Below are 27,687 nucleotides of genomic sequence, written 5' to 3' on the forward strand. Positions count from 1 at the left end.
GAAGTGTCTCTTGCAAGGGGGAGCTCTATTTGCCATAAATAAGACGGGCCAGTGCTTTTTATTTTCTAGTCACCAGGGTGAGAGGTTGAGTGTGTTCAGGGTAGTTTGTGTTCCAAGCACAAAACGAAAGATTGACCCAGAGCTGCTCCTCGAATGCTCAGTAACTGCAAGATTCCAGCAGACATTAATAACCATTCAACTGCAGCTTAAAGTCCTCAGAGTCTGTAAGGTGAACAAGAATGTTTTAAATGTGTCCTGTTCAGTGGGCTAGAATCAGGTAAGATACTCCTCCCTCCCCCTTCTTTATCCCTTTCGTATATCACCTCACTGTTGCTGAGTTGGTTTCCCTAACCCATTTGCACTATGAAAGTGGCATGATCAATTCTACCTTGCTTGGGGGCGAGGGGTGTAAGAGCCTCTGATTTGTTAGTACTGTACACTAGTTTCTTATCCCAGCTGGGCCTGTTCCCGCACACAGTGTGAACAGCAATGGCAGAGAGTCCGGGGGAGCACTGTTCTGTACAACTTTATTTCAAGCTATCGCTATCGATGTTACAGCAGTTCCTGGGCGCTCTTTACATCACGCTAATGTAGTCAGCAAAGGCCTGCGAAGAGTCCCATGTGTTGCTGACCACGCTGCACACAGCTCTGAGCCGCCGAAGCGCCTCTTGAGCTGTTGCAGCATCTTGGTCCAACCAGTTCTGAAAGAGGCGGAGGTGGGTAAACTTGATCTGCCCGCCTCTCTGCAGGATGTGGCTCTCCAGCTTCTTCGCAAACTCCAGGAGCCCGTCCGGCTTGATGCAGTTTGAGCTTTAAGGGGGTAAAACAGAGTAAAATGCAGTTAAGATCCATTTGAGGGGGAAGGGTGTGCTTATTCTCAAGCATCACCGTAATGATGGTAGGCAGTAGATACCGAACAGCTTGATTGTATCAGATGGAGACAGGTCATGCGTAAGAGCTGGTTATATTCTGCCTCTATAAAGGGCTGAGCTGTTCCATCCATTCTCCCACCAGCTGGCAAGCAACTGAACAAGCATTGGTGCTTTTGTTATTAAACTCATTCCTAGCCCTTTAAAACTGGGGCTTAGATGCTCCACAATGAAAGAAGTTTGTATTTCTTTTTCTTCCCTTACGGTGTATGCAGGGATACCTACCTTTGAGAATGCTCAAATCCTGGGTAGTGGCAGCAAGGTGTTCCCTAAAACAATCTTAGTTGAAGTGGTATCCGCTCAGCTAGTGAGCAGAACTCTGCTCAGGATTTACCCTGCTGCCTGGAGCACTGAAGTTTAAGAAGGGACGTGACTGGAGAGTACTATGGGGAGGCAGCAGCATACCTGACGTCCAACTGGCAGATGGAAGAGGATGAATCTTCAGAGAAAATGTCAGCCAAGGCAACCAACCTGTGATTCCCTAATGATGGGAAAACACAAATGACATGTGAAGCTGCAACCACACAAAGTGTCAAAGGAGGGAGGGAGGCGCAGCACCAAGGGACTCAAGCAGCTTCAGTGCTGGCCCATTACTACTAGAAACTGGGCTGCCACCAACTACCACCGAACAGCAAAGCGTGAAAGTCACTATGAATGTTGGGCTCATTCAGACTAGGGGGGGGCCTAGCAGTGAGAGGTTTGATGGGTCCATTACAAGTCCACTGAGCCGTTCAATTCCTCATCCTCACTACACCTTTAACTATCAAAAGGGGTAGCCGTGTTAGTCTGGATCTGTAAAAGCAGCAGAGTCCTGTGGCACTTTCTAGACTAATAGACGTATTGGAGCATGAGCTTTCGTGGGTGAATACCCACTTCTTCGGAAATTTCCACTACATGCATCCGAAGAAGTGGGTATTCACCCACGAAAGCTCATGCTCCAATACACCTGTTAGTTTAGAAGGTGCCCCAGGACTCTTTGCTGCTTTTACACCTTTAACTGTTACCCGAACATTACTAAAGCAACAAGGTTGTGTAGGAAATCATTAAAGAAACCTGTAACTTTAGAAAGATCGAAGTTGCATTGAGTAAGCCGATGCAGTCGGTTTCAGAGGCAGAGTGTCTGCATAGTACACCTGGCTAGAGCGAGTGCTATCCGCTTTATTTCTAGCTATTCTAGAATCAGGCCATTAATCTTCCACATCTGGAATCCCATCTCTGGCAGTGGCCAAAATCTAGTGCTTCAGAGAAAGGGGGGGGAATCTGGATAACTGTACAATGCAGCACATGGCTGGAATGCCCTATCTACCTCCACGAAAAAATATTCATTCCACTAATACTTGCTGTGTTTAACTCAGTGGTAGAAGTTGGTCCGCAATGGCTCTGACTACTCTCCTGATAGTTAGCTGTCAGGGAGCTAGTGTAAGGGGATGCCCACATAGTTGCATTGACAGTACATACCAAGTCTGTTTCCAGGCAATTTGAGGCTCTTCAGAGTTGAATTTCTCTTCACTATTTGGATTATGTCGGATAGAAATTCAGTGGTGCAGCTTTCAAACAGCCGACAAAAGGAAAATGTAATTTCTACCAAAAAAATACACACAGTGATAGATGCATCTTTGGTCTCTCTCACCAGTCAGTAAATTATTTAATTACATATTGCAGATCGCTTTGGGGGCCTGTTTAAGGTGCAAGAACTGAAACCACTATTACTAGGTATCTAGTTACAACATGCTTAAAATGAATAGTGTAGGCAGGACCCTTAATGGTGTTCTGTTACCTGGGGAAAACCCTGATCATATGTGACCTGATTATAAGGTTATAGCACCATGCATGTTATGTCTAACAGCCAAGACCGTAACTCGGTTGTTTTGTACTGCAGACTGGCTTCAGAGCTCTACCGCTCCTTAGCCACAACCCAGGTGCGTTCTCATTCCCCCCAATTCACACATCTCCTTCCCACTCCTGAGAGAATGAAACTGTTGGACAAATCCTGTACTCCCTGGGATCACACATTGACTCCAACCTCGGCCCCACCAGCAGTCTGTGGTGCAGCCCTTGTGGGTGGGTGGGTGTTCGCTGTACCTTGAAGGACAGGGTCCTGCAGCAGGAGGAGAACTTCCTTCTGGTAGTCAGCAAGGTTCACATCATGGAAGCTCAGTCTCTTCAGGCCTGGATTACACTCTGCAAGACGGACAAAACCTTACTGGTGAGGTATCGTGTGCCTGTGTGTCAAAAGAGACGGGCTACCTGCTAATGAAATCCCAACAACTCAGCTGGTTGTCCTGGATAAGTAACAGCTCACCATTCACAGTACTTAAACTTACAAATTTAGGGCCAAATTCTGCCTTCAGATTTATGTGATACAATAACTCTCCACGGTAATTTTCACTAAAACAAAAATGGGAAGAAAATCCCTACTGCCTTTTCCATTTTTCTGTATCTGTGTATCGCGCCAGGTGTGTGCATCATAGAGACAAAAAAGTAACATTTTCAAAAGCCCTTAGGTGCCTAATTCACTTTTGAAAATGGCACTTGAGTATGTTAGGCACTTTTGAAAATGTTACCTAGCGCTTAGTCCAAAGCAACAGAAAAGCAAATGGTTAGAGGCTGCTCCACCCTAGAAAGGCTTTGCTGAGACAGCTATGCTGGTGGAGCCCCCTACTGGAGATACAACTTATACCGGCATAAGGAGCTCTATAGATAAACACCTGCCTGAACAGTTTTGCAGGCATAGCTGTGTCTACACGGGGTTTTGACCAGCGTTGCTATTTCAGTCAGGGGTATAGAATTTTTCCACACACCTGAGTGAGACAGCTATGCCCACAAAACTTTGTAGTGTACACCTGTCCCCCTAGACAATACAGGTGGGAGAGGAACAGGGAGGCCCCTAGACAAGCTGCTCACAGGAGACCAAGATATGTTTTGTCCAAGAAGCTCACTACGCAGTTTTATTGTGTTACCTTTGAGTGCCTGCAGAAGGAGCCCAAACTCCAGGGGACAGGAAATGGTAGCACTGTCCAGGGATAATTGCTGGAGAGACCTTGAGGCTTTCAACACAGGCAAAAGGAGACTGGTCTGCAGAGGTTCTCTGGGGAATCGGATCTCTAACTGTTCCAGGCAGCTCTCTAAAGGGAGGAGGGAAAAGAGGTTTGTCTGCAAACACTTTCTCTCAAAAATGTTTGATAAATGCATTTGGTTCCCAGAGGAACTAAGTTATCCATCGTAATTACTTGTCATTTTAGATTTGTAGAATGTACCCATCACCAGTGTCTGGGTGCATGGATCAGTAATGAATATACAGACTTTGGGTAAAATTTTCCTATGTGACTTAGGCGCCTCAGTCTTATTAATTTTCAGTAGGACTTATGCTCCTAAACACTTAAGTCACATTTGAAAATTTTACCCCCTTATCCACAAATAGCTGAATCAGACTTTCATTCCAGGACACAGTTCTTCACAGATCTCATTCAAAGCCAAAAGCCTGCAGCTTGGTCTACACTTCAAAGTTATACCAGCATAGCTGTGTTGACAGGAGTGTGAAAAAACCACACCCTTGACTGACAGCTACACTGACCAAACCCCCAGCATAGAGGCAGCTGTGTTGACAGAAGAGTGCTTAGCTAACATCATTCAGGGAGGTGAAATTCTTACATTGACAGAACAAGAACTTCTGTCAGCAAAGGCTGTGTCTACACTAGGGGACTATGGCAGCAGAGGCTGTATCGTGTAGACATAACGGGCCTTGTGCCATGCCCTGAAGACCAACAAATCTGTTGAAAGAAGGGAGGCAGTGGGTCCCTGCCCTGCTACGGCACTCAGACATGGAAATCCCGGGGCTTAGCAATAGCTTTGCACTTGATCTCAGCTATCATGATGGTGAACAGGTTTTTTTTTTTTTCTGACTGACATCAGCCAACCTCTCTCTATAAGGCCTTATATATCCTAGTCAATCGCATGAATTGCACACACAAGTGAACAGGAAGCCAGCACAGCAGATCTGGACCACACAGGTAAGCAAGCCAACAGCCACTTTCTGCACTGACTACAGGTTCTGCCTGGCCTTGTTAGGGCTGACATTGTGTTTGGTATTTTATGTGACAATTAAAGGCGTTGTGTCCGGGAGCCCTCAAAAGTTGTGCCATGTCAGAGCATACAACAGACTGGAGGTCACAATCAATCTGGCGGTAGAAAATTGTGGCAAGGTCTGACTCACAAAGGAATGGTCAAGATCACCTAGCTAAGTGCAAACTGGACCAGGACTTAAGCATAGAATCATAAAATATCAGGGTTGGAAGGGACCTGAGGAGGTCATCTAGTCCAACCCCCTGCTCAAAGCAGGACCAATCCCCAGAAAGATTTTTGCCCCAGATAGTTAAATGGCCCCCTCAAGGATTGAATTCTTACCCTGTGTGCAAAGGAGGTTGAACTTATTGCTTTAAACAAACAGTAAGATCTCATTTACTAGTCAACATCTACAATCTACCTGGAATTTCTGCCTCCGAGCTCGAATGCCTTTCTGGCCTGTTCCCCTCCAGCTGGTTTTTGAGATCAAAGCTGACCGAGAGTGTGTGAAGGCGGGGGAAGGCAGTCAGGATGGACCGAACAAGCTCCACTGAGGGGATGTGTGCGAACACGTCACTCACACGCACCACGTGGAGGCTGCAGTCTCTACGGTGAGAGAGGGCCCGGAGCCCAGACAGGATGCGGAAGATATTAGCGCCCAGGCCTGAAACCAACATTTCAATAGCAAGCAAGATGGGTGTTACACACATAGAGAGAGCAAATAATTCAGCAAGGCTGGAACAAAGACACAGCCTATATCATCTACACCTTTCTAACAGATCCCAGTGTTGGACTGTGGACCGGTCTCCTCAGGGAAGAGGTAGAAGCCATCACTTTAGTAATTTAAAACTGGACAATGCACTAGACAATAAATTACAGGGAACAATCCTGCACTTCAGGGATGGATTAGATGGCCTCTGATTAGTAAAATATGTGATTAACTCTAGGCAATATCTTAAGAACTCCAGCGTCTTTCATACATATTGACAATGTTAGATATAAAAGACTGACTAGGTCGCTTTGTCCATTTCCACTAGCCAGAGCAGAACTCTTAGCAGCAGAGCTGTATCCAGCCCAGTGCAATGTTCTGAGTGATGGGGTTCCGACAATTCCTTTCGGGAACTATTCTATAATCTAAGGCTCTTATCCAGTAACCTGCCCCCACCCGGAACTCCACTGATTTCTGTAGAGCTCAGCGTGGGTGCAGGAATCTGCCTGCATGCAAAAGTCTGGAGGATCAGGGTCTATCAAACTTCACCATTAGGAAGTGATCCTTTTGCTCTGTCTCACCCCCACTACTCTTGGTTAGATTCATTTGTCCCTTTAATCTGATGGGTTTACATCCCAGTTCCTTCTCCAAAGTAAAGTTACAGGAACAAACAAATGTTTTTACTCTGCGGTGAAGAATCCCCTCTGGACCCCATTAAAATATTAAACTCTTAGGGACCACTATATTATCCATCATTAATACTAAGGGCCAGCCAAGAATAGGGCCCCATTGTGCTGTACACAGTAGAAGGTCTCTGTCCATTTCTTCCTTTCCCTTCTCTCACAGCTTGTATCATCTTCATTATTCTCTACTTGCATCTTGGCACCTTTTCCTCTAACACAGACACACCCCTCAGATTTTAAGCCCAGTTGCTGCTGACCAGCTTTCCCTTGCTTTTTTCCCTACTTAAAGAAAGCCTGGCATGGTTTGAAGCGTCCTTGCTACCTATATTTTCAGGGTGAGTTGAAGAGTGTCCAATAATGTCTGTTCCACCCAACCAAAATTTCAGTGCAGATCTTAGCAGTTTTTAGAATTTGGCTACACTCAGAAACCAGATTGTCAAATACACCTGAAATTAAAAGCTCTGTTATTACTACTAACCATTGTAAGACAGAACCAGCTTCTCTAAAGATACCCAAGAGCTCAGCAGGTTCCCCAAAGCCCGGCAGGTGTCCCCAGTCAGAGGGATGGAGAACAATTCCAGCGTGGAGACACTTCGGAAGCGGCAAGCCGCTTTCAGAGGAAGGATTCCGACAGAGCCTCCTTCCGTACAGCCCACACCCTCAAAGCTAGGAGTGTCTGCTGGGGAAGAGGCCCAGCCATCAACGCTTTCCCCCTCCTGGGCATTGCTTTCATAGAGCGACTCTGTCGTCTCCTCCTCCTCCCTAGCAACGGCGAAGACAAAATCGTAAAGATCTTCCGGGTCTGCATGAGCTCTGCGGTTTCTCCTGGGGCTGCGGCGCTTCCTCCCCACTGCAGTCTTAAACCGTCTACAGGGCTTTCGGAAAGCGGGGCCAACAGAAGACCTTTTTGGTAGAGAAGGAGAAGACTCTCCTTTAATGTTGTAATACTCAGGGGGCACCTTGCAGCTTACATCTTGACATGCTAGGTTTTGCAAAGGGTGGCTCCTTAATCCACAGAGCATTGGAGTTTTAACAGTGCCACTACTGCTCCTGGACAGTTCTATAGACGCTTGAGAATCTGCATCAGCTTCTTGAAGCACTTTGGCTGAAGCAGTTTGGACCTTCTTGCTTCTTGACTCACTATCACCCCACTGGCCAGTCTCTGATTGCTCAGTAGACCCGCAGCACAGCTGATTTGACCCTAGCAGGGCACCATCCTCTTGAGTTAGCAGGCTTTGGGCATCAGACTCCTCTCTGCAAAGACTGCAAGGGCTGCCCTGGTGCAGAAGTGTCTTACCTGGGTGCCAAAACCCAGCACTCATACTCAGAATGAGGACTAAAAGTACTTTGTCAGGAACTGGCCAGGAACACATGGACACCTGGCTGACAGCTCCATGGTGGATCAGATGATGAAGCAGCAAACTTAGTGAATGTCTAATGGACAGATCAGAGGTCAGCAGATGGAACTTCAAGGTTCTCAATGAGCCAGCTAGGTTTTCTAGCACTCTTTGGTTGGGCTCAGCAGTGAGCTCTGCTACCCCCTGCAGCATGTTACAGATGGTGAGCTGCGTAACATGCTGTGAGCTGTGGAGTAGGGGTGAAAAACGATGGTCACTCAGGCGCTGATCTGAAGAAACATCCAAAACTCCATGCAGGACATTTGAGAAGAAAGTTTCAAGGAACTTCTTCCTCCAACTTGTTATGTTCTGTAATAAAATCCCAGAATTAATGGATTTTATCCTCATTTAAACAAGAACACACTGGGAAAGAGAGACAGAGGGTCGTGTGGCACCTTTAAGACTAACAGAAGTATTGGGAGCATAAGCTTTCGTGGGTAAGAACTTCACTTCTTCAGATGCAAGTGAGGTTCTTACCCACGAAAGCTTATGCTCCCAATACTTCTGTTAGTCTTAAAGGTGCCACAGGACCCTCTGTTGCTTTTTACAGATTCAGACTAACACGGCTACCCCTCTGATACTTGGGAAAGAGAGAGTGGACTTTCACCCTAGGATGCTAATTCAGATTCTATCCAGGTCAACAGTGACCATAAGCTGTTATCATCTGACAAGTGTTTAGTGGCTTCAGTCAGTATCACAGAAACCACCACTTCCACTAGTTTCCCAGTGGTCATCAGTCTCTAGAGGTCAAGGATGTGCCATGGAGACTGAAATACCCTCTCATCCCAACAGGCAGTCCCTTCAAGAAAGTTTGGGGGGATATTGGTGGTAAACAAGCTTATACTGCCACAGCCTGTGCCACATGGATTCCATGTTGCAAGGCAGCATTTGACACCAGCTAAGGTTCTGATCCTGAAAAGTACTGTAGTCCGTCAACTAGCATTGAAGGTCTTAATTAAAATCAGTGGGAGGGCTCAGGGTATCAGAATCAGGCTTACCGACATACTGTACTCCCTAATCATTCAGGGTTCTAATTCAACAGCTTATTCCCCATGCGTCTTTACTCCAGCATCTGCATAGCAGAGGCTTTACAACTGAGGGTAGCACCCACACAGCAATAACAGAAATAGGGGCAAGAATTTAAAGGCCAGAAGGGACCTTTATGATCGTCTAGTCTGACCACCTATATAACGCAAGACACAGAATTGCACCAAGTGGCTCCAGGATCAAAAGCCCATTATTTCTAGTTGAGCTAGAACATCTCTTTAGACAGACATCCAATACTGATTTACAGACAAAATGATGGAGACTTCACCCTGTCCCTTAGTAAACTGGTTCCAATGGAGAGTTACAATCACTGGTAAAAAAAAAATTGCATCTTATTTCTACTCTGAATTTGTTCAGCGTCCAGCTGTTTGATCTTGCTACGCCTTTGTCTGCTGGATTAAAGAGCACTCTACTATCAGAAATCTTCTCCCCAAGCAGGTACTTCTAGACCAGGATCAAATCACCTCTTAATCCTCTCTTTATTCTCTCAATCTATCTGTTTAGTTTAACAAAGAGGCTCAAAGGGAAGTTTTCCAGACCTCACATCATTCTTGTAGTTCTTTTCTGATCACTTTCCAATTTGTCAACAACCTTTTTAAAGTATGGATATCACAACTGGACACAGTAACACCATATACAACACCTCTCTATTTCTACTCAACATTCCCCTACTTATATATCCAAGGATTACATTTGTTCCATTAGCCACCCAGTTACACTGTGAGCACATGTTTAGTTGGCTATCCACCATGGCCCCCAAGTCCCTTACTGAATTATGCTTTCCAAAATACAGTCCCTCATCCTATAAGTATGACCTACATTCTTGGTTCTTAAATGTAAGACCTTCCTAGAGTATAATAAAATCAGAATAAAATAAAATTTATTTTCATCCCAATTCCATGCACCTTCTTTGAGAGGCCCAAAATGTACAGCACACATGCATACACTCCAGTAGTGGGCTTCATCCTGATATATTAAGCCCACAAAGTGCTATAGCATCCTTCTGGATGAAAAGTTCTCTATAAGTACAAGATAAGGTGTTTTATGGAAAGTTTTGAATACCAGGGTGACATCCTAATCCCTGATCCTGTAAATATTTACACATGTTTAACTTTAGACATTTCAGTAGTCTCACTCAAATCAATGGAATTATTCACATGTTCAAAGTGAAAAATATAGATAAGTGTTTGCAAAATTGAGGTGTAAACTTTGTGTCCTTTCTAAATTGGTCCATCAGCAGCTTTCCAACTCACCTCTGACTTGGGTGGTCTGATTTTCATCACATCATTCCAGAGTTTGTGCCATATGGGCTGGGTTGAGAGTCCTGAAAAACAAACAATTTTACACCGAATCCTCTATCTGAAAAGGTTTACTCAATTTTCCCTTCTCGGGTTTCACAATGATGTTAATTTAAAACAAATAAGATTAGAAACATGAGTCATCAAATACTATTTTTGGAAAACATTTAGGGCACTAGATCAATACTGATTTAAAAGAAATGACACATTTTATGTTTGCTAAAGAGGCACTATGAGGTTAAAATAATATTTTAAAAGACATTTCGTACAAAAATCATCTTTTCCCCAGTTACCTATTACATATCAGATTGTTATTCTTTTAGTTTTGGTAATCTAATTAATTATTATAAATTAATTACAACTTTTCTGTACTAATCCTGCCTATGTACTTTTAGTATTCCTCATTTTGGACACTAAATAATAATTTTCACTGTTGAATACTTACATAGAAGCAAAAAGCAGCAATGTTTGGATTGCAAATATTGCAGGCAGTGTTATTATTTACAAAACTATTTCCAGTGGAATTTAAACAATCAAATATACTAAGTATTTCTTGTCTTAGGAACTGAAAATGTCATTTTTTAGAAAGCCAAAGTTTGGGATGAAATTTGACTTGATGGTGTCTTTTAAAAACTATACATTAGGGATTTTCACTGAATTCTCATCTATTTAAACAGATTGGATGTATCAGATACCATCAGCCCCTTTTAATATTATTATTAATCTCATTGTTATTCATCAGCCATGGTCAGCAGTCACTGAAAATCATTATCTTTAATGCTGTTCAGTGCTCTATAAGAAATGTATTTGACATTCTAAATCCAGTTCCATTTAGGGAAAGCGTCCACACCAAAACACTTCTTGTAGCAGATAGTAATTGCTATTCCTTGTTGATAGTTTCAGCAGAGAGGCCAAGAACCAAATTGTCCGTGGAGACCAAACAACCCTTCAACTTTAGAGAAGAAATTTCTATGAATAAAACTGACCTTTTTTCACAGCAGTTTCCTCAATCCTTTCCAGGTAATAGATATTAAGTAAAGGCAGGATGCCTTGGAGTATCTGTCCAGGGAGTGCTTTGGGATGGGGGAAGAGAACAGATGCAGAATGCTTTATAAGTCTGAGAGGTGGAAAAGGTTTTCAAAGACAACAAAATAAAATGGAGACTGAAGTTCCCAATAGGGTAACACTCTGGTGCATGGACTATGTTCACATAAATATGCATTTTGGCACTTGCACTTAAAGCAGAGACAAGAACCCATCACCATTGCACCCATGCACAAGTTGGTCCAGTCAGGTTCCACAGGGATGCCTTATAGGCATCAAACCTTCCTCACAAAGACCCTGGGCATGGGGCTGTCCTGGTAACTCTGGGGCACTCAGCGCTCAATGTGCTGCTATCACAGATGTCTCATACCTAACTCAGGTCCCACCACACACGCTGCATTGGAACAGGCCTGGGACCCCCGCCTCTCCCCGAAACACTTGTCATCCCCCTAAGTTGGGACCCGCCCCCAAACACACACATACAAACATACACACATATACACACACACACACAGGGCTAAGACCCCCCCCCATCCCGCAGGACTCAGACTCCCGAAACTGCATTAGGACAGACGTGAAACACCCCCATTGCACTGGGACAGGCCTAGGAGTCCGACCCCCCTCCCCCTCCGCACTGGCGCAGGCCTGAGCGCCCCCCCCCCCCGGGGACAGGCCTGGGACCCCCGCGCCCCCCTTACCCCAAACCTCTCTCTCCAGGGTCCCCATGGCGGAGCTCACCACCACCCCACTCAGCTCGAAGAGGCTGGGGGGGCTCCCAGCAGCGGCCTCTCCCTCCGCCCGGGCCTCCATGGCAGCCCCCACCGCCCTCACTCCGACGAGCACCCTAGGGGCGGGCCCGCCGCACAGAGAAAAACAGCTCCGGGCGGCGCCGCCATCTTGGGAGGGTCATGAGGGCCTAGCTTCCGCTTCCGGGTGAGAGGGGGAACCGGAGGGGCGGGGTTTCCGGCGGGTGACCCTGGCGAGTCCTTCTGCGCGGCGGTAGAGCCTGGAGCTGAGCGGCGATGGGACTGCGGGACGAGGAGATGCTGGGGAGCCGCAGCGGGGAACCCGAGGTGAGGCAGACGTAGCCCGCCCCGAGCACGGCGGGCTGCAAGGCCGGGGGCCGCCCCGCTCATCCCTTACCCGCCTTCGGGACCCGCTCCGCGGCATAGCTTCTACCCCCCCCCAGCCGTGTCCCCTGCCGGCCCCCGTACCCTGCCCGTCCCTCCCCGCGGCACAGCTTCTACCCCCTCAGCTGTGTCCCCTGTCGGCCCCCGTACCCTGCCCATCCCTCCCCGCGGCACAGCTTCTACCCCCTCAGCTGTGTCCCCTGTCGGCCCCCGTACCCTGCTCATCCCTCCCCGCGGCACAGCTTCTACCCCCCCCCCCCCAGCCATGTCCCCTGTCGGCCCCCGTACCCTGCCCATCCCTCCCCGCGGCACAGCTTCTACCCCCTCAGCTGTGTCCCCTGTCGGCCCCCGTACCCTGCCCATCCCTCCCCGCGGCACAGCTTCTACCCCCTCAGCTGTGTCCCCTGTCGGCCCCCGTACCCTGCTCATCCCTCCCCGCGGCACAGCTTCTACCCCCCCCCCCCCCCAGCCATGTCCCCTGCCGGCCCCCGTACCCTGCTCATCCCTCCCCGCGGCACAGCTTCTACCCCCTCAGCTGTGTCCCCTGACGGCCCCCGTACCCTGCTCATCCCTCCCCGCGGCACAGCTTCTACCCCCCCCCCCAGCCATGTCCCCTGCCGGCCCCCGTACCCTGCTCATCCCTCCCCGCGGCACAGCTTCTACCCCCTCAGCTGTGTCCCCTGTCGGCCCCCGTACCCTGCTCATCCCTCCCCGCGGCACAGCTTCTACCCCCTCAGCTGTGTCCCCTGTCGGCCCCCGTACCCTGCTCATCCCTCCCCGCGGCACAGCTTCTACCCCCCCCCCGACCAGCCGTGTCCCCTGCCGGCCCCCGTAACCCGCTCGTCCTGGGGGGATGGGCCCCAGGATCTAGGGCGGGGAGCGTCTATTGCCTGCTTGGAGCCCCGCGAGGCTGGCTGGGCTTGCGCTGCGGAGCCTCCCGCTGCAGGCCCGGGGAGTGTGGGGAGCCGCTCGGCACCGAGTTGTTCCCATGCACCCCTCCCGGGCCATCGCAACTCTTGGGGGGGGCCTCACCCCCGGTGCAGCACCCCCAGGTCTGGAGCCCTGGTGCTAGGCGCTGTACAGACTCGGACCAAAGCGCTGACACACTAAGACAGGAGAGAGCAGGTGGAGACGATGGGGGAGCACAAGGAAGTAACGAGACTGCACTGATCAGCGTGGGGGACAGGACTTGGCAATTCAGTTTCAACTGCAAGAGTGGAAACGTTTGTAGGAAACAGAACAAAACTGCTCTCTAATGGCGCACAGGGGAGAGTCTGTACAGACTCCATTATGCTGGAGACGTAAAGGATCTGTGCAAATTCGTCTGTCTAATCTCTTCATGAAAGAACCGGCTTGAAGATTAAGCTTTTGAGGTGAAAACAGTGTATTTAAATCAGACATAAATCATTTAACCTCCCATTTGTTCAGTTTCTGGAATTAATCAAGCCATATAAAATAGAGAGAGCTGAAAGAGAAATTCCTACAATCCGCGTGTCACTTGTGGAAATAGCTTTTATACTCAATAGACTCTTAAGTGTGTATAATGGCATAAAGGCTTTCTCTATGGCATAATATAACTGACTTTTATCTGGTATCTCTTTCTCCCAGGAAGAGGAAGAGGAGGAGGAGGCAGAGCTAGTGGTAAGAACTACTGAAACTTTGAAACCTTTTCCACCAAGGAAAAACTGTGCAAGAAGCATAAATCTTTTATAATGGATGTGAACTATGCTTGTATTTTATTTTATTAACCAAACTTACTCCAAACAAGGGGCTGATGAAATGAACATTTTACTTTGCAGCATACAGGGAATAGAATGAACTAATGTCTAAAGACCTGGTCCAGTGAACTTGTAGGTGTACACTTGTGTGTGTAATTTTGTATCATGGTTACCATGTGCTCAGGCATATCTGGTAGTGTATGCAAAATAAAGTGCTTGTTTGTACATGTGCAAATGTGTGGGGTTTTTATCTGTGTGTTTCTATGGGCTTGCTGATTATCTGGCCCTAGATATGATGTGTAGTTTATATGGTGATAATGCTTTCATTTTGAGAGCCATAGAGGCTTCTAGCACCACAAGTGGTGGTGGTGGTGATTTTTGCTCATCTCTTTTTAAAAGAGGTACAAAGCGGGGGAATTTACCCAGCTGAGGACATGCCCCCCAGCTTAGGGCTTGGCTGTGCATGTGTAGCATTTTATGTAAATGTTAGCTGTTAGCATACAAGGAAATTTGGTTTGGAACTATTGTCTGAACTCTCAAAGCCTATTCTTTGCATATGATTTGCATCTGACCACGTAGAATAAGTAACTCTACCAACTGTGAGAACGAAAAGTCTGATATCTTTTAACTTGACCCTCAGGATCCTTTAACCACAATAAGGGAGCACTGTGAGCAGACTGAGAAGTGCGTGAAGGCACGGGAGAAGCTGGAGCTGTGTGATGCACGAGTGTCCGCAAGGTCCCACACACAGGAGGAATGTACGGAAGAGCTTTTTGACTTCCTGCATGCCAGGGACCACTGTGTAAGTCCAACGGAGGCTGATACCTAGTCATTTGTGTTGGTTTGCGATCTCTAATAGGACGTGACTGAATCAGTACCTTATTTCTGTAATACCTAGCTGTTACATCACACTCTTCCTCAGTAGATCTCAAAGTACTTTACAAAGGAGGTCAGTATCATTATCCCCATTCTACAGATTTGGGAAACTGAGGCTCAGAGGTGAAAGTACCACTGGCTTGCTGGGTGAGAGGCAGGAATAGAACCAGGTCTCTTACTTCCCAGTCCAGTGCCCTGACCATCAGCCCAGACTGCATCTATGCCCTAAAAAGCTTTGATTGCAATATAGGGTAAATAAGAACAAGCATCTACTGAATCAATGTGGTTTTTAATTTTGAAGAACTCTGAACCTTGATCCTGTGAGGTGATTTTTTTCTCTTAAATACTTATTGGTTCCTGCTTTTGAATTGAAATTCTTATCCCATAGAGTCCAGTAAATGTAATGGTTATAATGAGAGAGAACACTCGGGGGAGTGGTTTGGTTTGGGGTTTTTTTTAGAGGGCCCTGTGCTGATCAGTATGCACTGTAGTACTACTACTAAATACAGCTCATCTCTGAAGCAGATGGATTAATTTGAAATATTGGAGTTTGTAAGAATACTTGGCTTTAAAAAACAATTCAGTATTGCTTGTTTGTCAACCTCTAGTAATTGGTTTGAGCTACACTTTTGTAGCCTTCGTAAGTTTGTTTGAAGAAAGGCAAAGGTGGGACCATATAGACAATTAGAAAATTATTGGTGGTCAATGGAGACAATCTTCTCTGTGATCAATCCTCTAATTATGTTGCTGCAGTTTTAATGAATCTGAGCTACAGAAGATAGGGACATAAAGATAGGGAAGAGAGGAGAGAGAGAGAGAATACAATGTCTGTGTTGAGAGAACCTGTCAGTTACTGAAAGCTTTCTTCATCATGCCTTTTTAGGTGGCTCACAAACTCTTTAAGAATTTGAAGTAAATGTTGGAGCAAGTCCCACCATCTGCCTCCATCGTTCAGCTGGAACACGGTGCAGTTTCTTTTTGGATTCCAAGTGCTGCTTGCTGCCCGTTCTTGTGAATGTACAGTATAAGTGAGCAGCTTCCTGCCTGTGCTGCGGTGATCCAGGTGCCACCGTGTCATCGCATCTATCTTCCGTGAAAAACGTGCAGCTGTAACAAAACCATCTTCTGTGGTTTTCCATATTAAACATATTCAAAGTTCCTGTGGAAATGGCTTCATTCTATGACTGCTTAATGAAGACTGTTAATATTAATAACTAGACAGTGGGGAGGGGAGGTTTCCTCCCTGTTGTAGGAATTCCCTTGTGCACAACCATTACTGGCAGCATGAGGATCAAGGACAAGCACAGATCCAACAAGCACAAAGTTGGAACTGTGAATAGATGATTTCTGGGCCCTTTTCTTATGGTATGTGGAGACGATAGAGCTACTCATAAATCTGTCAGTATCTCAATCAGCAGGAAGGCACAAAGGTATTTATGCCCCTTGTACAGGGGATGGATGTGCTACCTCCAGACTATACTTAAGAAAAGGAGTAGAATCATGTTTATGCAATACAAAAGGTCCCCATTGTTTTAAACACCCCTCTGACTTTGACACCCTCCCTGGTATCTCCACTACAGCTAGAATTACAGTGTATGCGGACTCGAACCACGTTAGCAATCATGTCAGACAGGCATATCCAATACATTGATACAGCAGCTTTTTCACCAGAATCATGACTGGAAGGGACCTCAAGAGGTCATCTAGTCCACTCCCCTGCACTCATGGCAGGACTAAGTATTATCTAGAACATCCCTGCCAGGGGTTTGTCCAACCTACTCTTAAAAATCTCCAGTCATGGAGACTCCACAACCTCCCCAGGCAATTTATTCCAGTGCTCAACCACCCTGATAGCTAGGAAGTTTTTCCTAATGTCCAACCTAAACCGCCCTTGCTGCAATTTAAGCCCATTGCTTCTTGTCCCTATCCTCAGCAGTTAAGAAGAACAATTTTTTCTCCCTCTTCCTTGTAACAACCTTTTATGTACTTGAAAACTGTTATCATGTCCCTTCTCAGATTTCTCTTTTCCAGACTAAACAAACCCAATTTTTTTCAATCTTCCCTCATAGGTCATGTTTTCTAGACCTTAAATCATTTTTGTTGCTCTTCGCTGGACTTTCTCCAATTTGTCCACATCTTTCATGAAATGTGGCGCCCAAAACTGAACACAATATTCCAGTTGAGGCCTAATCAGCGCGGAGTAGAGCGGAAGAATTACTTCTTGGGTCTTGCTTACAATACTCCTGCTAATACATCCCAGAATGACGTTTGCTTTTTTTGCAACAGCGTTACACCGTTGACTCATATTTAGCTTGTGATCCACTATGACCCCCAGATCCCTTTCCTCAGTACTCCTTCCTAGGCAGTCATTTCCCATTCTGTATGTGTGCAACTGATTGTTCCTTCCTAAGTGGAGTACTTTCCATTTGTCCTTATTGAATTTTATCCTATTTACTTCAGACCAATTCTCCAGTTTGTCCAGATCATTTTGAATTTTAATCCTAGCTTCCAAGGCACTTGCAACCCCTCCATGTTGGTATCGTCTGAAAACTTTATAAGTGTACTCTCTATGCCAGTATCTAAATTGTTGATTAAGATATTGAACAGAACGGGACCCAGAACTGATCCATGTGGGACTCCGCTCATGCCCTTCCAGCATGACTGAACCACTGATAACTACCCTCTAGGAACAGTTTTCCAACCAGTTATGCACTCACCTTACAGTAACTCCCTCTAGGTTGCATTTCTCTAGTTGGTTTGAGAATGTCATGCAAGAAAGTATCAAAAGCTTTACTAAAGTCAAGACATACCACATCTACTGCTTCCCCCACCATCCACAAGGCTTGTTACCCTGTCAAAAAAAGCTATCAGGTTGATTTGACACAATTTGTTCTTGACAAATCCATAGTGACTGTAACTTATCATGGCCTTATTGGCTTCTACAAAGCTGTCTTGATGCACACCCATCAAGTGCAGAGTGAGGAAAATCTTGGTATCTAGCCCTTACTGGCTCAGCTGCTAATGCCAGGGCTGTGGGTGTCTTTTATATGCTGCAATATACTTTACAATCTTGTCATACAGCGTGACCTAAGAGGGCAAGGTGGTATAATCACAGATGTGGTTAGGCAAGTCCTCCCCCCCTCGAAGAGCCAAAATGGAGTTACAGTTCAACGATCGTGCTAGAGCCCTGCTTGGGAACAGGGTTAAAACACTATACACCCATCATGGTTAAATGCTCCTAGTGACTTTGGGTGCCCCACTTCACACACCTTAATGGGGATTGGACTTGAGGCTTGGTGCTTAGCACTCTTGGAAAATCAGGCTGCTTTAAGGTTTCAAGTGGGACACCCAAAACCACTAGTCATTTCTGCAAGTGTGGGCCCATGTTTTGTGGGGTCAGCTCCAGGACTGACTCAAAATGTAGCTCTTTGTAGTACAAATGGGACTTGTGCTGAATTAAGATTTAAGGGAGCATCTTTAGCATCTAATAATTCTTCATACTGATGCTGCCACAAGTGCATTGTGACACTTCACAAGTAACTTGAATATTTTCCCCTCGTGCCTGGAGCTTCAAAGCACAAAATGTAAAATAACAGTTCTTGGATTTAAAAGCAGCAGTCTTTCTTGCTACCATAATGTTCTGTAAATCGATCAGTAATGGATTAAATGGAGCATCCTTCTCACAACCCTGGCATGGGTATATGAGCTTTACGTTAAAGAAAATATTTTGTGGTCCACAGAAACTGAAAATTACTCTATTTTAAAATACTATGGGAGAATAATTTCTAGCTCATAAAGTGCTTTGAAGTATTAAACATACTGTGCATAAAAACTCTTTGAAGAACTGCTCTGATCATCGTATGCCTTAAAAAAAAAAATTCTTTTGGAAAAATTGCAAGACTGGAAACTGGATGGCTGGGTTTTGACTAGAAACCTGTCACACAAGGTATTCTAAGCAGCTGTCTCTGCACCAAGGGTTACAGGTATAGTGAATGTTATGCTTGTGAAAGGTGTGTTGGCTTGTCACCCATGGAGACCAAATTCACTGGTGAATGCACACAGCAGGCATAGCACTAGTGGTGACAGTGTAATTTGGCCCGAGGTGGTTCCCTATCAATCTACCTCAATGCTGAACTGGAAGATCTTCCTTTTGGGTTTATTATGCCTGGGGTCTGTTGGGAAGCATACCGTAAATTGCTTTGAGATGCTGTGATATTTCTCAGGGTGCCCAAGACTGAGAGTCACCTTCTTTCCATCCCCTCCAGTGAGAGGGAGGATTGCTTGTGCTTAAGTGGGTGTCAGTCACCCAAACATTCGCCTACACCTTTGCTTTGCAGATTAACAACAGGTGCACCGTGAGCCCCTGTGAAGATCTACCTTTTGCATTCAGCCCTTACCCACTGAACACTCCCAGTAATACCAGCTAATACAAGAACTAGGGGTCACTAAATGAAAATAATAGGCAGCAGGTTTAAAACAAATACAAGGAAGTTGTTCTTAACACAGTGCACAGTCAACTTGTGGAACTCCTTACCTGAGGAGGTTGTGAAGGCTAGAACTATAACAGGGTTTAAAAGAGAACTGGATAAATTCATGGTGGTTAAGTCCATTAATGGCTATTAGCCAGGATGGGTAAGGAATGGTGTCCCTAGCCTCTGTCTGTCAGAGGGTGGAGATGGATGGCAGGAAAGAGATCACTTGATCATTGCCTGTTAGGTTCACTCCCTCTGGGGCACCTGGCATTGGCCACTGTCGGTAGACAGTATCAGAGGGGTAGCTGTGTTAGTCTGAATCTGTAAAAAGCAACAGAGGGTCCTGTGGCACCTTAGTCTCAAAGGTTAGTTAGTCTCAAAGGTGCCACAGGACCCTCTGTTGCTTTTTGTCGGTAGACAGGATACTGGGCTAGATGGACCTTTGGTCTGACCCGGTATGGCCGTTCTTATGTTCTTATGCTGTGCCCAAGGGAACAGTGTACACAACAAGTTGAATAATTCAACACAGGATCAGCTCCTCTTACAATACCACGGTACTGAGTTATGTTTATGGTGAAACCGATCAGAAGCTTATTAAAAATCAAGATTCTAAGAGGAGTGAGAGGTCCCCAAGCTGTGGGGGCTCTGGAGGGGTTAGAGGGTCCCCTAGCACGGAGCGGGGGGGGGTGTCCCCAAGCTGGGGGGGCTCTGGAGGGGTTAGAGGGTCCCCTAGCACGGAGCCGGGGGGGGGTGTCCCCAAGCTGTGGGGGGCTCTGGAGGGGTTAGAGGGTCCCCTAGCACAGAGCTGGGGACCCCCCCAAGCTGTGGGGGGCTCTGGAGGGTCCCCTAGCACACAGCCGGGGGGGTCCCCAAGCTGTGGGGGCTCTGGAGGGGGTAGAGGGTCCCCTAGCACAGAGCCGGGGGGGTCCCCAAGCTGTGGGGGCTCTGGAGGGGGTAGAGGGTCCCCTAGCACACAGCCGGGGGGGTCCCCAAGCTGTGGGGGGCTCTGGAGGGGTGTGTGGGGGTCACAGGCTGCCCCGCCCCCGGCTGGCGGGAATTGACTCCCGGGGGGGGGGGGGGGGGACAGGCCGGAACCTGCAGCGGCGGCCCCGGTTCCCGGCCGGCCCCGGCCTAGCGGCGCGCACCATGGCGGCGCTCAGGGGCTCGGCGCGGCGGCTGCTGCCGGGGGGCCTGGCGGGCCTGGGGCTGCCCCCCCGCCGGTACCGGTACAAGGAGAAATGGGTGAGAGCCCCGCGCTGCCCCCCCACCTCCCCGAGGGACTCCCCGCAATCCTCCCCGCCCCCATCGAAATAATCCCCCTCCGCCCACTAACCCTCCCCCCGAAATCCTCCTTCCCCCCAAAACTGCCCTCCCCCCATTGTTCCCCTCCTACCCCCCCCCAAGGGACTCCCCGCAATCCTCCCCGCCCCATCGAAATAATCCCCCTCCCCCCATAACCCTCCCCCCGAAATCCTCCTTCCCCCACTGCCCCCCCCCACTCATCCCCCCACGGAATTCTCGCCCCACACCCTGGGACTCAGCCCGCCAGAGCCCAGCCCCACGGCTGCCTCCTGCCCTCAGCCCCACTAGCCCCCCCACCCCCAGAGCCACCTCCTGCATTCGCTACTCACACCCCGAAATCCTCCCCTGCCCCTGAAATGTTTCCCTTCCCCATCCCCCACCCCCACCATTTCCCTGAAATTCTCTCCCTCCCCCACACCCTACTGATACCCCAAAAGATGCTCCAGCCCCTCGCTAATGCCTCGTCGAAATTCTCCCCACACACCCTTCGACTCGGGCCCCCCAGTATCAGAGCCCCGCTACTGACCCAGCCTCCTGCCCCCCATGCCCCACCGACTTCCCAAAATCCGTCCCCTGCACTCCCTACTAACCCCCTGAAATGTTTCCCTTCCCCCCCGTCCCCACTAACCCAGTCTGCATCTAAAAATCATTCCGCTCCCCCTCTATCCTTCTCACTAATCCCCCCAAATCCTCTCCTGCCCTCAAAATCGTTTTCTTCCCTCCACAAGCCCCCTGTTAATCCCCTAAAATCCTCCCGTCACACCCCTAAAATCAGTCCACTTTCCCCCATATCCTCCACTAATCCCCCCAAAATCCCCCCCTTAGTCATGTCTCCACCCCTCTGCTAATTCCACCAGCCCCAAATTCTCTTCTCTCCCCTCCCCTCATCCCTTCCCTTTCACTCCAGGGAGGGTTAGCTCAGTGGTTTGAGCATTGGTCTGCTAAACCCAGGGTTGTGAGTTCAGTCCTTGAGGGGGCCATTTAGGGATCTGGGGTGAAAGTCTGCAGGGGGGTCAGACTAGATGACCTCCTGAGGGTTCCTTCCAACCCTGATACCCCCCAAAACCTGAATCCTCCCAGCTAATGGCTGACCCCCCTCATTCTCCTTCCCATCCATACATCCCCAGCTCCCAAAGCCCCTTGTCTAATATCTCCTTTCTCCAGCCCCAGCGGTTCTGTCCCTTCCCTACCAGTAACACCCCACCACTACCAGTCCCAAGGCCTCCTTTCCACGTGTTGAGCCACAGAAGCAACTACTGGTTCCACACGGCTTTAATGGAGCTGTAAAAACATGCTGAAGTGAGGCCATCTTCCCTTTCCACTCTGCACACCCAGTCTTGCTATTTTCAGACTGAGTGCAAATTAACCCAGCTTTTCTGTGTTTTGTGGCTGGATTGTTTGGGACTCAGTTAACGCTCCTCCCGGGACAGGCGGTGGCAGAAGTGCCAAGTGTAACTGTGGTAAAGCAGAGCCTCGCTCTTGATCATTCCAATCACGGAAGTGGTGAAAGGTCACAGTATAAAAGTGTTTGGTTCTTTCACGTGCCTAACGTTTTAATTCCTCTGAAGGCTGTCACTGCTCCCAAGATCTCGGGCATCCGGCTGGCTCTGCAGAACTTCGACATGAACTACAGTGTGCAGTTTGGCAGCGTGTGGCCCTCGATCCGTGTCAGCCTCCTCTCGGAACAGAAATACAGCGCCCTCGTCAACAACTTCTCTGATGCCGACAGGGTCAGCCGAGAGCTGGAACTTCTAAACGCTGTGGATTTTGTTTCTGAATCTCAGAAAGCAGCTCGGCACGTGCAGTGGGATTCGCCTGTAGAACGAGTGAGGGGTGAGGAAACAGCGTCCCAAAAAGCCCACAGTGAACAGTTGTCTGTGGAACAAACACAGACGCCATCATCGCTTTCTGCGTCCATCAGCCCCAACATCAAGTGTTACACATTCTCCAAAGGAGATGTCAGTCGGTTTCCTCCGGCAAGGTATGGCGCTCGGAAGCATTGTGGCCTGGAACTCAGGAGATCTGGGTTCTGTTCCTGGATCTGTCACTGGCTTGCTGGGTGGGCTTGGGGAAATCGCTTTAATCACTCCGTGCCTCAGTTTCCCCGTCTATAAAATAGAGATAATTATACTGCGTTCCTTTGTAAAGCACTTTGAGATCTACTGATGAAAACTGCTGTATAAGAGCTAGGCATTATTATTAGCAACTATTTTGTAACACTGACGAAAGTTTGAGGTGGTTGTGCTGTGTGTGTACTTGTTAGAATTCTTTTCCCCCAACCCCTCCTCGAAAGCGGATGTTCAGTCTCTGGGTTTGAGGCTACCTTGTAGGAATCGTCTTCAAAGCTAGGACTTGTTGAGTAACAGAAATAAAAGCCATTCGCCCCCTCCCCTCCCCAGTTCATCACCTACAGCATTGTATTTAGCTGCATTGAACTTAATTTCGACATGTTTCTTCTGTGGCTCAGCTGCTGGCTCTACACAGCTTTAACAGAGCTTGTGAAAACGTTGTGCTGGAGTGAGCTGAAGCAGCGTATTAGGGTTTTGTAAAATACGCACAATATAGGGATATTTAAAGCAGACAAAGCACTAAGCAATGTGCTTTGAGTAATTGTTCTTTGGTGTCCTGGAGATGACCTAGGTCATCATCGAATTGGTGTCTTCCCTCTGGAACATTGTATTTTTCTGGGATTGTGTTTTTCTGTTCCTTCATCAGACATACCGGATGGGTAACTATCTCTGGGAACATGGCATTCATGTGTTTTAACCTGAGCTTTTCAAGCTCTAGATCTTGACTTTTCTTCAGATTTTCATAACACACTTGGTTTTCAATTATCTCTTGGGATTTCTAGACCAGACGCTTCAGGAATCCTTGGCTATTATCTGCTGGATGCAGCATCGCTCTTACCTGTCTTGGCTCTCAATGTGCAGCCTGGTGACCTAGTCCTTGACCTCTGTGCAGCACCTGGTGGCAAGACACTGGCTCTTCTGCAGACAGGATGTTGCCGTAAGTAAAGTTGGCAATCCCACCCTTCGCCTGTCCACAAAGGTGCTTCAGGGTATAGATGGGGTTAGATGGTTAGCAGGTGATCTTTGCTCACTTTGACAGGGTTGAAATGATAAATTCCTTACGGACCCCAATTTGACTTTCTGTTCCCTCTCCCCAAGTTATATTGGCATGGAGTGTTCTGCAAAAGCCCATCTGTTAATGTCAGGTGGATTTTCCCATCTGATCACTCTCCTGTGATTATAGATGCTGGGCAATTGGGATGTCAGTTTGTCTCTGTGTGTTGGTTTTCTTCACGTTCTTTCTAAGTGTGTGTTCTGTTGTCTCTCTCATGACAGGGCACCTGGCCGCCAACGATACCTCTGTTTCCCGTAGTAACAGGCTGCGCAGAGTTCTCTGTAGCTACATTCCCAAAGACATCAGCACTGATGTGCGCATCACATCCTGGGATGGAAGGAATTGGGGGAAACTGGAGGGGGACACTTACAATCGGGTAAGTGACTGAAAATATGGAAAAGGCAGATCTGTCTATCCGAGTTTCCTGGCATTGGTAGAGGAAAATGCTGGATGCTTCTGAGGAAGGCAATAATTTATTTATCCAACTATGCAATGGTGGAGAAGGGGGGAATTCTCCCCTTAACTGTTGATCTGCAAGAGAGAACCTGCTGTTTAATTTCCCTTCTCTTAGCTGACATAGCTACAAATGCGATAGCATGAAATTATCAGCCCTTTTAAAATCTAGCTCTCAATCTGCCTATCCCCCAGATTCATGAGCAACCTACCAATGACAATCCAGTGTGTGTACCTGGGCTCTGATACCATGGTGATGGGCACTATCTAAACAGCTGACTAGATTAGAATGTGTGCAGGAATAGTGGAGGAATTGGGCAAAGGAAAAGGACTCTGAACAAATTTCTAAGCTTTAATCAGGTGAAGAACTGAGCTGAGATCCCAGTCCTCTATCACGCAGGTGCTTGTGGATGTGCCGTGCACGACTGATAGACATTCCGTCATGGACGAGAACAACAACATTTTCAGTCGAATGAGATTGAAGGAGCGTCAGACGTTGCCAATGCTGCAGTTGCAGCTGCTTCTGTGAGTGAGCTTAACCCTATCTGAGGCAGGCGATCTGTCTGTCCACCCAAGTTCTCATACTGGCTGCTGGGCTGAGTATAGAAAACCATCCCTCAGGGCATGTCGTGTGGGAGAGATTGGAGTCAAATGATACCTGTAGCTTCCTTTAACTGCAGCATCTGAGTGCCTCACGGACGTTAATAAACGTGTATCCTCACAATACCTCCGCGAGACAGGAAACTTTAGCATCACCATTTTACAGATGGGAAACTGAGGCACAGAGGTGGCACCCAGGGATTCTATGGCAAAAAAAACAAATATTGAAGCCAATCTTTAAAATCCCAACCTAGTCCCTTAACCACAAGACTATTCCTCCCCTGCATCCTTTCTCAGCCTGTTCTGTGTCCCTGAAGCATGTGGCTGAATGAACTCTTAAGTCTACTGCTTATGGTCTCCTTTCCAGCAGAATGACCCATCCTGCTTCTGTTTACTATTTGCCTCTCTGTGGGACAAATGCTTATTATCATTGCAGTGCTAAATTCTCCTGCAACTGCAGTGATAGTGTGGAGCCGGCTAGACTGCGGCATCCAGAAGCCCTGTCCATCTCTCACTAGCCAGGAGGTTGGCTTCCCCTTTTCAGCAGACAATCTGTGCTAATAACACACACAGTCACAGCAGGGCCTTACTCCTTTACATCCCATAATCATCCTTTTGTTCCCCTCCCATCTAGCGCTGGACTCCTCGCTGCCAGACCGGGAGGGGAAGTGGTGTACTCCACGTGCTCCCTGTCTCAGCTGCAGAACGAGTATGTAGTGGAGAGAGCTGTTGAGGTAGCAGAAACCGAATACAACATCAATGTCCACGTTGAAGACTTAAGCTGCTTCAGGAGACTCTTCCAGGACACATTTTCTTTCTTTGCAGACTGCAGGCTGGGGGAGCTTGTCCTTCCCCACCTCACGGCAAACTTTGGACCCATGTACTTCTGCAAATTACGCCGGGAACAGTAGGGGTGTTTGCTTTTTGACCCCCTATCTCTGGTGGAGGTGAGACTGGGCAGTTCGTCTTCATCCAGCTGCATCTCTGTTGTGACATTCTGAACTGAAGTGATCTCACTCTTTTCCAGGCTGTAATGAAATACCCAGAGGTTCCAGAGAGAGAACTGCTTTGTGATTCTTTGAAAACACCTGGAGGGACGTCTGCTTTTGTGCCACAAACACCGAGAATAAATGATGCAGACATGATCCGAGTGTAATGTGTCTTCTCTGTTTCTGGAAACAGGACTTCCCAGGATCTAGCTAAAATTGGTTTGCAACTTGATTGTTTTTCTTCTCCAACCTCCTCTGCTTATTTGTAAAATAACCACAGAGGGAATTAGTGCTCAGAGCAGAGGTTGAGCACTCTGGAGTTTGCTTTTGGTTCTGCAGCCACTTGGCCTTAAGCAAGTCACTTCCTGTGTTACATTTCCTCATCTGTAACATTGCAGTGATATCTTCCTCCCTCACCTCTGCTGGCGTTTGGAAGTGCAGCCTCAGGTCCTCAGACGAAAGGCTCTATAGACACGCATGCTATTACATACGCCCCTGCAGTCAGATCCGGATAGGACTATATACGTGATGTATTAGCTCTTGTGTAGCGCTTTCCCAGCAGGAGATCACCAAGTGTTTTTTAAAGGCAGGTAAGTACCACTATCCCCTTTTCTAGATAGGGAGAATGAGGTCTGATGGGTGGGAGAGCTGCCAAGCTGCCAATGAGCTAATAGCAGAGCGGAGGTCCCAGGTCCTATCGTGGTTTCAGTTGATTTGCAGTGAGCAGCTGTCTATTACATCACCTCCTACAGTCCCCTCCTTTGTTAGCAGACAAGAGTAGCCAAGAGCCACACCCGCACGAAATAACTTCTACCTGTACTTCCCCATGGAAGCAGTTGTTGTGGGGTGTTCAAAAGGCCTAACGGAGATTGGGGTTCTGCTGCTATTGAAATGCTATTGGAGTTAGGGGTGCAACTCCCTTAGGCTCCTTTGAAAATCCCCGCTGCAGGTATTGTCAGCAGTCAGGAATGGGAGAGGATGTGCCATGAATGAGAGGGCAGGGAGTCTTGAGAGAACTTCTGCACCATAAGAACCCCCCATATAGAAACAAGAGACTCAAGCCCTAACTCAGTTGTTGATCAATTGCATAGTCAATTGCTTGACTACACTGTGGTTAGTTGGTCTTGTGTATATTTCATAAGGAACCAATGTCAGTCAGGTTTATTCAGGGGGTACAGGAAAACAGTTCTATACGTTACCAGTCTGCGAAGTGGAGTCCCCTGCGATGAGATTCACCTTACGTAGAAGGTGTGCTCCCCGAAGTTGCATCCCTTAAGCCATCTTTTTATACCTTACTTGTTTACCAGCAAAAGGTACTGTATATGTCACCTGCAACTGGATTCAACTGATCAGCTTCTTACCTTGTTTGTTTCTGGTATCATGGTGTAGCCCTTTATCTTTTGTTCTAAATCCATGCATTCCAGGTCATGGTGCACCCTTATCTTTGTTCTGAACACATACATTTCATGTACAAAGAGGTATGAAGACACCTAGGTCTGTATGGGTAACTCCTTTCCTGTTGCCATGAGGAAATAATCATATGCTCTGAGACTGACAGTTTTCCTATCTACTCAAGCCAAGGCTTACTTCAGATAATGCAAGGTGTTATGGGGTACGTAGCGTACGTGTACAGGATTATAACAAAGGTACAGGCCAATTTGGGGCTATATAACTGCTGTATTAATGCTTAATAATCTATATACAATACTTAACTACTTGGAATATGTGTGACAGGTAGTATTGGCAGCATAACATGGATATAGGTTAGCCTGTGTATATTAGCATCAGCTACAATTAGCAATTACATTTTTACCAGGTGACAAAGTGGCTGACTATAGAACATGGTATCTGTGAT

General features: G+C 47.4%; 3 protein-coding genes across 9 annotated transcripts; 2 read left to right on the plus strand and 1 right to left on the minus strand.

Annotated features, from left to right (window-relative positions):
* Nucleotides 1-510: 510 nt before the first annotated feature.
* On the minus strand, nt 511-12,114 carry LRRC41 (leucine rich repeat containing 41). Of its 6 annotated transcripts, none has more exons than XR_010589583.1 (10): nt 11,908-12,114; nt 11,112-11,198; nt 10,081-10,151; nt 6,862-8,089; nt 5,413-5,655; nt 3,890-4,054; nt 3,012-3,110; nt 2,388-2,510; nt 1,155-1,410; nt 511-810 (listed from the first exon to the last, which is right to left on the minus strand). XR_010589583.1 is itself a non-coding variant. In XM_065553760.1 (10 exons), the coding sequence occupies exons 1-10, from the start codon at nt 11,977-11,979 to the stop codon at nt 576-578; spliced, it is 2,439 nt and encodes an 812-aa protein (XP_065409832.1). In that variant the 5' UTR covers nt 11,980-12,106; the 3' UTR covers nt 511-575. The 6 variants fall into 6 exon arrangements, 3 of the variants coding, with proteins under 3 accessions (XP_065409832.1, XP_065409833.1, XP_065409835.1); XR_010589582.1 differs by having other exon boundaries at nt 11,868-12,106; XR_010589584.1 differs by having other exon boundaries at nt 11,112-11,242; nt 11,908-12,046.
* Nucleotides 12,115-12,124: 10 nt separating this feature from the next.
* LOC101932114 (cytochrome b-c1 complex subunit 6, mitochondrial) lies at nt 12,125-16,051 on the plus strand. The gene is made up of 4 exons (XM_005311739.4): nt 12,125-12,242; nt 13,908-13,940; nt 14,658-14,819; nt 15,777-16,051. The coding sequence occupies exons 1-4, from the start codon at nt 12,192-12,194 to the stop codon at nt 15,807-15,809; spliced, it is 279 nt and encodes a 92-aa protein (XP_005311796.1). The 5' UTR covers nt 12,125-12,191; the 3' UTR covers nt 15,810-16,051.
* Nucleotides 16,052-20,449: 4,398 nt separating this feature from the next.
* NSUN4 (NOP2/Sun RNA methyltransferase 4) lies at nt 20,450-25,988 on the plus strand. 2 transcript variants are annotated; one of them, XM_065553769.1, is made up of 7 exons: nt 20,450-20,607; nt 22,236-22,648; nt 23,519-23,673; nt 24,012-24,166; nt 24,644-24,768; nt 25,478-25,790; nt 25,871-25,988. In XM_065553769.1, exons 1-6 carry the CDS (start codon nt 20,512-20,514, stop codon nt 25,752-25,754), a joined length of 1,221 nt encoding a protein of 406 aa, XP_065409841.1. In that variant the 5' UTR covers nt 20,450-20,511; the 3' UTR covers nt 25,755-25,790; nt 25,871-25,988. The 2 variants fall into 2 exon arrangements, with proteins under 2 accessions (XP_065409841.1, XP_065409840.1); XM_065553768.1 differs by having other exon boundaries at nt 25,478-25,988.
* Nucleotides 25,989-27,687: the final 1,699 nt, after the last annotated feature.

Source organism: Chrysemys picta, chromosome 8, assembly GCF_011386835.1.
Source record: "Chrysemys picta bellii isolate R12L10 chromosome 8, ASM1138683v2, whole genome shotgun sequence".
NCBI lineage: Eukaryota > Metazoa > Chordata > Testudines > Emydidae > Chrysemys > Chrysemys picta.